Genomic DNA, 9,976 nt, shown 5'->3' with positions numbered 1-9,976 from the left:
AACTTGGAAAGCAGATTTATTAGGTATAGCACTGGTAACATTTGCTTGTGTACAGAGCCTGAAAATTATCTGGTATTTTTTTGACAAGGTATCCTTTGTACTGTTATTTTCCAGACAGCTGCTCATACAGTTTTGGTACATAGTTATCCCATTCAGCTTGGTAGCATGTCCCCGCGACTGGTGCACCCAAATGGTACTTCTTGCGGAATGCTATAGTTTTGAACGTTCCACGCTTATCACCTGAACGGTTGGTCAAACGCTGTTCATCACATGTCAGCACCCCAGGTTGTTCATAAACTAGCCAGACATAGCGGTGAAGACCTACAGCGTTTGCAGAAAAAAAGGAGAGTTTAATCCATGCAAGAAGTAATGGCTGTTTCCCTGGTCCACAGGAAAATCTATTGACTAGAGTCAGGAATGGATACATGAAATTTGACAGCAGCTCAAACGTGGAGATAAGTAGAAGGAGTTGGACAGGTGTGAGACACTTCAATTAAGATATTAAAGTCTGTAGGTAATAGCAATGCCAGCTCCAATTTGCGCAGTCTAACCTTAAAAGTAGCAAGTGGAAAAAAAGTGTTCCTCATGCCACTACCTGAAAATGCCTACAGAAACAAACTGTACTGCATCAGAGGAAATTTTCTGGTCACAGTGCACGTAAAGCATTGACACCAGCAGTACTTGTTACTTTTGTTTTAGTCCCTTCAAAGGGTTAAGTATGCCTTAACAGTTATGGGTTCATGTATTTCAGGTATATGTGCAGTACATCTACAATTTAGATTTAATAGCTTGTGTTAAGGCTTGGCTAAGATAATAATTGTTCCAAAACTAGTATCAAGAGGGCAGAAATCTACAGTCACCTACTTAATAATAGTAGCAAAGTTTAAGGTTTTGGTGTAGTCCGGTTGTGGGTGAGATTGGTTGGCTTGCTGACATTTCATTACCATGCTTGGTAACATCCTCAGTGCAGCCTCTGGTGAAGCATTTGTATGTTTTCCCATCTGGTTTTTAAACTTGATCTGTTGAGATGGATTGCCTCACTTCCAAGTTTCCTTCATAATGGAATGTATATGGGGTCAAATTCAATGTGTTTTTTAACAGAATGCTTCATAGAGTGCCACATTTCCAGGAATTCTCATGCTTGCCTCTGCCTAGCTTGTCCCAGGATTAGTGCCAAAACACTGCATGAGACAAACAGTAAGGAAACTAACAAGAGTGAACACCAACTGGCTCAAAAAAACAAAAACACAACCACTCACCTCAATCCACATGGACAAGCACCATGACTTTGACTGGGATAACACCAAGATCCTGGGACAGGCTAGGTACAGACAACCATGAGAACTCCTCAAAGCAGGTTGTTGATAAACACATTGAATTCGATCCCATATACATTCCACTAGAGGAAACCTGGAAGCGAGGCAATCGATTGCAACAGACCCGGGTTTTAAAAACCGGTGGGGAAGACACACTGATGCTTCAAAGGATGTTACCAAGCAGGTAAATGGAAATGTCTGCAAAACAACAAACCAGCTTGGCTGGCTAGCCAGCCAACCAACCAACCTACCTCAATAGTAAATGTTGCTAAAGGAAGGCTGAAGTAAATGACTTCAATTAAGACGGAATTTCCAAACCTTGAACAATGTTAAGGTAGAATGGACAGCTATATCCTGATTTTCAAAACAATTTCTCATTGAGAAAACTGTATAAAAGTAATCCATATAAAGCTTTGCCAGCAACAGAAGGAATTAAAATTCCAGTTCAGCTGGAGGTTCAAGAGGTAGTTCTGCACTTCCCCATGCACGATAAACCCTAAAAGTTTAATCTACAGAGAACACAGTACTTTATGATGACAGGTTTATAATGTTTGGATTCTTCATCTTGGGGCTTAGTAGCTATTTAATATAAATCAAGCCCAGACTGACAACTGGTTGAGGTAAGACATGACCTGAAAGCATCTTAAAATGCAAAAATAACACTTTTCTGTCAAACTGTATTTACCTTGCCTTAACAGTATCTCCCAAAAACAAAAGACACAAACCAAACCATAACTGCAAAGGAAAGCAGAGCCTTCGGTCTTAACTTCAGTAACTACCCAAGTACCTGCTTCTGAGTCCATGGGGTCCAGCTTTCTAATACTACACCCCCTCCCACCCCAACCAACCAACCTTGTGTTAAAAGAGTCAAATTGACAAGCATTAGCTTTGTCTGCAGCTGCTACCAGATCTATTTAGTTCCTCCAGCTTCTCTTCCCAACTCCATTGTCCTCTCCAAGCCTTTCACTGTCACTGGGTCAAGATCCTGGCATACCCTCCCTAAAACGTCAGTCAATACAACACACTGACTGCAGCAGCTCACTGCACATTCACTCATCCATGAGGACCCCTTTTTGTTCCTCCTTTATTGTTATAAAGCTAATAATTCCCTTTGACTATATTTATACTTTCATCCAAAAAAAACCAGAAACCACCTTAACCTCAAACTGATCCCTCAAGAGAAAAGCAGTTTAGAATGATGGGCAAATGTATTCAGGAATTAACAAACTTAAGTCCTTAAGACAGTTTATGTTCAAATTCTACGAGTCTAATTTCTGCCCTTACCGCAGTTTTGAAACTGCTCTTATGGCTACAACCACTTCAAACTTCTGTTCATGTTATTTAGACTTTGCATTGGTGGACTGTGTCCTAGCATCTTCTGCAAACTGCAAGTGACTGCTCTCTTCTCATTCCATAATAAAGGCACAACAGTAGTGATTCCTACTCCAGTTTCCTTGCCCTGCATTCCTCCCATTTCCCCCCCAACTACCCCTGCCATCCTACTTATCTACGTTCTACCTCCTCAGCAATATCATCTTGAAGCATAATCCTGCTTCTCTTAAATGTTATATTGACAACATCTTGTAACACCTCACATTGTCATCTGCTAAATTAAAGGAAATTTTAAAGGCTAAAGCCGTTCATTCGTGTTGTAGTACCTGCTCCAAACTCTCCCTCTCCCCCTCCCCAAAAGTGGAGAGATTTAGCCAGTTTGTCCACAAACTTGGTGTCATATTATACGAGGAGCTTGTGATTCACACCCAAGCCATCGCTTTCTCCACTCCACCTAGGTTCAAATAATTATAAGAATGGTTCCAGGGATAGAAAATTTCTGTTACAAGGAGATTGGACAGGTTAGGTTTAAAATTTTCCTGGAAAGATGACAAGATCTGAGAAGTAATGCAAAAGTCAAAATATCAACAGACTTTATATTGTTTTGATCCATGTATGGGGGAATGTTTCTCAGGGACAAAGTGTCAACTAACCAACAAATGAAGCAATAAAAGAGGTTATGCAGCGAGTGATAAGGGCCTGAAATAAGCTTGTAGTAGAGGCTGGTTCAATCAAGGCTTTCAAAAAAAGGAATAAAAAGTGAAGGTTGCAAGGAAAAAGTGAAGAGAATGGCACTAAAAATGATCATTTGAGCCTCAGCCTGTTACAAAAGGTTTGTGTCATGCTGCTGAATTCTTTTTCAGGAAGGGCCTCAATTTTATTATTTCTACTGTATTTCTCACTGATCTTCATCCAAATCACTGTCCCTATCTCAATTCCCACCAAATCCAATTTACCTTCACCCAAGCTTGTTGATAAACCCTACTCAACCCCTGGATTTTAAGTTCACAGTGCTGGTTCCAAATCCCTCCGTGACTTTACCCTTCCCTAGGCCTATAATTTCCTCCAGGTTTATAATTATCCAAGCTATCTATGCCCCTCAAGAGCAATTAATATAGGAGGTGGGATATTATCTTGAGTTTGTACAGGATGGTGGGGAGGCCTCTTCTGCAGTATTGTATCTAGTTCCAGTTTGTTATTTAAACCAGAGGGTTCAACACAGATTTACCAGAATGTTGCTGGGAATAGAGGATGAGTTATAAAAATGAAAAAAAGAGGCTGGATAAGACAGGGCTTTTTCCCCCCTACTACAGCTTGAGGTTGAGAGGTAACTGGAGAGGTTTATAAAATCATCAGGGGCACAGATAAGGTGAACAGCATCTCTTCTCCAGGGTTAGGGATTTCAAAACTAGGGATCATATTTTGATGGTGAGAGGAGAAAGATAGAAAAAAAAGGTGGTTTGTATATGGAATGAACTTTTAGGGTAAGTGGTGTACGTGGGTACAGTTAAAGACATTTAGATCAGTTGGACCAAAAGGTCTCTTTCCATGTTTGAGTCAGTGACCACAACACTCCCATTTCAAGTACTCCACCTTGATTATCAGTCCTGTGGAATATCCTCCTACAGCTCTCTACCTTAATTTCCACCCTGAAGATTCCCACAAATCCTACTTTTTTGACCAAGCCTTTACTCTCTCCCTACATGGCTCAGTACTAAGTGTTCTTTAAAAGTTATCCAAGCAGATTTGAAAAGGGTTTAAAAAGAGTATTGCAAAATTTATGTAATGTCCACTCAAAGATTAGATGCTTCCCATTAAACTTAGAACACGGATCTAAAGCTAACCCTAAGATTTAAAAAATTGCACTAATTCCCCAGACTTTAATGTTTTCTTCCACTTAACATTACTGTGAATCATTTGCAATTTTGTTGGTTACAGTGCACTGGACAAAGCTTGGAAATACTTTGGACTGAAGTTTGCAACAAACTATAAACCCAAAACGGTCATAAATGAATGTAGCTCCTTAATCCCATTATCTAATTTATATTGACAAATTAACAGACTCACCAGTTCCTTTAGGAGGACCCGAGCCAACATAGTCAGACTGAACCTCTCCACTTTTCATGTCATTTCCTTTCATGTTGATTAAAATGAAATGGTGCCACTCCCTAATAAAGAGCAAGATTAATAGTTTGGGAACGATGTCAGTTTCTGTACATTTGAACATTAATCAAAAAAGTGTGGTTTGTGTATGGAATGAACTTCCAGGGAAGTGGTGTATGTGGGTAGTTAAAGCAGCAAACAGTAAGTGGATGTGGACAGCACATACCCACAGTTAGCAGAATATCAGGCCATTGTTATTCAAAAAACAACAAATTCAGCAGCAGGCAACTTGTTCCAAAATATTCCACTGCTACTTTTCAATTCTTGAAAGTGACACCTAAACAATACAGAATTCTACAACATGTTCCTAATGCATACTTGGATTTATCACGTGATAATTGTTACATTAATGCAATCTAAGCCATAGCAGTTTATATAAAATGAACTGCTCAGGAGTAGTGAAAACACCCCATTCCATTGTGAGTAACATTTTTACTTTTCACATACATCTCCGTGTAGGGTCAATGTGGCAAAGAAGGCTTTTACTACTTCAGACTGCCAAGAGCCTGAAAACATTTTCTTTTAAATGTTGTACATTTTAAAAATTGAATGCAAACAATGATAAAACATGCACAGTATTGACTGGTAAGTTTGATCCTATTGGAAAAATCAGGTGGCTTGTGAATTGATTATACAATGATACATTAGAAATAAGAACGAGTTTTATGTTACCCATCAACTTTTGACCAACAGTATTTTGATAGCATTGATTTCCATTCCCCCTACTTAATCATTGTTAAAAACAATCATGTAAAGATCTTCCTTTGAACAGGGAAAAATCAACCTATTAAATCAGTCAATACAAAGCAAGACTAAAAGTTATGGGCCCTTTTTTGGCATAAAACAGTGGTCAAATTTAAACTCCAGTAGACAATACAATAATCACTGCAAAGCAAAACCCCAGATCAGAGATTTTTAAAGAGAACAGAATAGAGAATATATTCAAAACATCCTCAACCACACTACACTTGACAATATTAAATAAATTTCCTCCTACATTCAGTTAAGTTTCAACTTCTTAGAAAACTGCTCAAGTGCAAAATTGCAATTGGAATAATGTAAAAATCACAAACGCTCTTCTGCTTTCCCTGATTAAGGTAAAATTCAGTACCTTGACAGGAAGTGGGCAAAGTTAGTGCAGTGTAACAAATGGGTAAAGTTTAATCTTGGTTTCTCAAAGTAGAAAATGGTAGTTATGATTACGTTCAGCTACTAGACAAAAAAAAGGTACAAAATAGTTAAAAGTAAGTTCAGAACTGATGTCAGGGATAGTACATTTTCATACAAAAAGTGACTCAAACCCAAATCATTCATGACCAAACTAGATGCTAGTTAGGACAACAGTGCCTAGAAAGGGGCATTGTAGGTTTGAGGCATGGATCAGCTGAAGGGATGCAATCAGTCCTATACATCTGCATTTACCTTTGTGAAGAACATTAAAGCACACTTCAAGATCAGACTATGGGTACAATAACACCGTTCAAACAAACAATAATGTGTCCACTGGAATGTCATTTTATTTAAGTGACCAAATGAATCATTTTTAAAATTTAATCTCTTTAGTATTCAACATACAACAAGGAGTGAATTTTTTCACTAAAATGCAATGATTATCAAAATACTCCCTCAACCATTTCAATGCAGGCCAAGAATAATGATCGACAACGTCATTCCACTACTTACCTAAACTTTGGTGCTTTCCTGCTCGGAGCATCTGGGTCAGTTAGAATCAAAGTGTAAAGCTTGTCTGGATCACATCCAGACCAGTTAATACTCACTGGACGATTCTGCACCTGCCACAAACAATATGAATGTACTTATGATCAGATGTACAAAAAAGGTACAGAAAAGTTTACATTATGACTTAAAACTTGAGTTAGTTAATTAAAAGGAAACCTTTGGACTCACATTGATACAATTCTCCACACAGGAAATTAGATTACTACATTGAATGAATGCATATTTTAGTCATAAAGCATCCTTTGGTCCAACTTGTCCACACCAGACATCTCAATCTGAATTCATGCCATTTGCTACGATTTGGTTCATATCCCTCTTGACCCTTCCTATTCATATCTCTACTTCCTCTGGCAGCTAGTTCCACACATGGACAACAGTCTGCATGACTAAGTTACTCATCAGGTCCTTTTCTGATTTCTTCACCACCTTAAAATCTATGCCCTCCACTTGTAGACTTTCCCACCCTAAGGAAAGAGACCGTGACTTTTCACCTTATCCATCCCCCTCACGATTTTATAAACCTCTATAAAAAGGTCACTTCTCAGTCTCCAACATTTCAGGGAAGAAAAGCCACAGCCTTTCAGGGTCTCCTTATAACTCAAACCATTCATTCCCAGCAATATTCTTGCACATTTTCTCTACACCCTCAAGTTTAACAACATCTTTCTTGTAGAAGGGTGACAAGAATCATAAGCAATGTTCTGAAAGCAGCCTCACCAACGTCCTGTACTACTACAACATGACATCCCAACAGCCACATTCAATGTTCCTACCAAAGACAAGCATGCCTCATCTCTTTCCTCACTCCGTCTACATGTAATTCCACTTTCAAGGAACAATGCCCCTACAACCCTCAGTCGCTCTGTTCAGCAACACTTCCCAGGGCTGTACCATTAACTGGAAAGTCCTGCCCTAGTCTGCCTTTCCAAAATGCAACACCTTACATTGGGCAAGCAAATCGAGTGGCTCTTCCAGGCTCTAGAATGCCGTACTGTAGCATAGTACCAGGGTTTGTTAAGACGGATATATCATTGGCCTTTTAATTTGCATCAGCAGTTGTCACAATCTTTAAAAAGCACATTCTGTTAGCTCTAAAGTGGCCTGGCCGGATTTTTTAAAATTTTAAAGAAAAAGCTGGTTCCAGACCACTGAATGATAAGGATGCCGAGCCATTCTCGCTCGGGGCAGTAGTGTCTGAACTTGTGGTCAGTCGGGGAGAAATAAAGAGCGCCCGTTGGATTTTGTTCCGACTTCCACGCTGAGAACGATCAATAAGGACCAGGAGACAAGAAAGCCCCGAATACCCCCGCTCCCGTTTACGTAGCGGGGAAGGGGGACGGGCGGGCTGACTGCAAGATGGCAGACAGCAGCAAAACCTACGCAGTTCGTACTGCGGTGCAGAGAAAGTGAACCAGCTGGCTTTCCACATTCACCTTCTATTTAAAAATAAAAACACCGAAATGCGGTTTTAACCTTCAGCGAAGCATGCATACGTGTGGAGGGGGGGGGGGGGGAAAAGAAGAGCGCCTCCCCCTCTGCAGACGAAGGTCGGCCCTGCTGCCCCCAAGACGGCGGTCACCCTCTCTCTTTCGGAAACAGTAACTTCCAGAAGCTACCCCCCGAACGGGCGCAGCCCGGCACCAAACTCGGTCCGTCCTCCCTCCCCACTCGCCCCGCCGATCCCGGACTCCCACCACGTCGTCCGGGTACCTGCGTCGGAGTCAGCACTTTGCCCAGAGCTTCGATCTCCACCGCGCCGTAGCTGACTTGCAGCGGCTGGGCCGGCTTCTCCTCCACATCCTGCAGGGCCAGCTGACCCGACCACTCATGCAAATCCACCGGCATCTTCCCCACGAATGGCATTGCACGCACCTCCCTTAACCGCCTCAACAGCCTTCACACCACGTGCCGTCCACCGGGCCACACCCCCTTCTATTCCTATTGGCTGACAGCCGCGCTCTCGCCCCGCCCTCAGGAGCTTAAAATAACTGCGCATGAGTCAGTGATAATGGGAACTGCAGATGTTGGAGAATCCAAGATAATGAAAATGTGAGGCTGGATGAACACAGCAGGCCAAGCAGCATCTCAGGAGCACAAAAGCTGACGTTTCGGGCCTAGACCCTTCATCAGAGAGGGGGATGGGGAGAGGGAACTGGAATAAAGAGGGAGAGAGGGGGAGGCGGACCGAAGATGGAGAGAAAAGAATATAGGTGGAGAGGAGAGTATAGGTGGGGACGTGGGGAGGTGGGGAAGGGATAGGTCAGTCCAGGGAGGACGGACAGGTCAAGGAGGTGGGAGGAGGTTTGTAGGTAGATGGGGGTGTGGCTTGCGGTGGGAGGAAGGGATGGGTGAGAGGAAGAGCAGGTTAGGGAGGCAGAGACTGGTTTTGGGATGCAGTGGGTGGAGGGGAAGAGCTGGGCTGGTTTTGGGATGCGGTGGAGGAAGGGGAGATTTTGAAGCTGGTGAAGTCCACGTTGATACCATTAGGCTGCAGGATTCCCAAGTGGAATATGAGTTGCATGAGTCAATGTTTATTTTTCCAGTTAGAGGGAATATGTCTGTCTGGGCTCAAGATGACCAGACAGGGGTGGAAAGGCAGATTTTGCATCTCCTAAACATATGAGATGCTACTGTTGTAGATAGCACAGTGTGGAGCTGGATGAACTCAGCAGGATCAGACGAGCAGGCCCTTTTCCCCACCCTTCTCTGCCTTCCGGAGAGACCACTCTCTCCGCGACTCCCATGTCCGCTCCACACTCCCCTCCAACTCCACCACACCCGGCACCTTCCCCTGCAACCGCAGGAAGTGCTACACTTGCCCCCACATCTCTTCCCTCACCCCCGTCCCAGGCCCCAAGAAGACTTTCCACATCATGCAGGTGTTCACCTGCACATCTGCCAATGTGGTATACTGCATCCGCTGTACCTGTTATGGCTTCCCTGACATTGGAGGCTTGGGGACTGCTTTGCAGAACACCTGTGCTCGGTTCGCAAGAAACAACTGCACCTCCCAGTCGTGAACCATTTCAATTCCCCCTCCCATTCCTCAGATGACATGTCCATCCTGGGCCTCCTGCAGTGCCATAATGATGCCACCCGAGTATTGCAGGAACAGCAACTCATATTCCACTTGGGAACCCCGCAGCCCAATGGTATCAATGTGGATTTCACCAGCTTCAAAATCTCCCCTTTTCCCCCCACTGCATCCCACAACCAGCCCAGCTCGTCCCCACCTGTCTAACCTGTTCTTCCTCTCACCTATCCCCTCCTCCCACCTCAAGCCGCACCTCCATTTCCTACCTACTAACCTCGTCCTGCCCCCTTGACCTGTCCATCCTCCCTGAATTGACCTATCCCCTCCCTACCTCCCCACCTATACTCTCCTCTCCACCTATCTTCTCCTCTATCCATCTTCAGTCTGCCTT

General features: G+C 42.9%; 1 protein-coding gene across 1 annotated transcript; it reads right to left on the bottom strand.

Annotated features, from left to right (window-relative positions):
- Positions 1–8,445, bottom strand: pebp1 (phosphatidylethanolamine binding protein 1). Its single transcript, XM_048556688.2, has 4 exons — positions 8,262–8,445; positions 6,495–6,604; positions 4,716–4,816; positions 1–321 (listed from the first exon to the last, which is right to left on the bottom strand). The coding sequence occupies exons 1-4, from the start codon at positions 8,412–8,414 to the stop codon at positions 104–106; spliced, it is 582 nt and encodes a 193-aa protein (XP_048412645.2). The 5' UTR covers positions 8,415–8,445; the 3' UTR covers positions 1–103.
- Positions 8,446–9,976: the final 1,531 nt, after the last annotated feature.

This window comes from Stegostoma tigrinum, chromosome 26 (assembly GCF_030684315.1).
Source record: "Stegostoma tigrinum isolate sSteTig4 chromosome 26, sSteTig4.hap1, whole genome shotgun sequence".
Classification (NCBI taxonomy): domain Eukaryota; kingdom Metazoa; phylum Chordata; class Chondrichthyes; order Orectolobiformes; family Stegostomatidae; genus Stegostoma; species Stegostoma tigrinum.
Note: the sequence above shows the minus strand (reverse complement) of the source record. Positions and strands in the feature narration are given on the sequence as shown.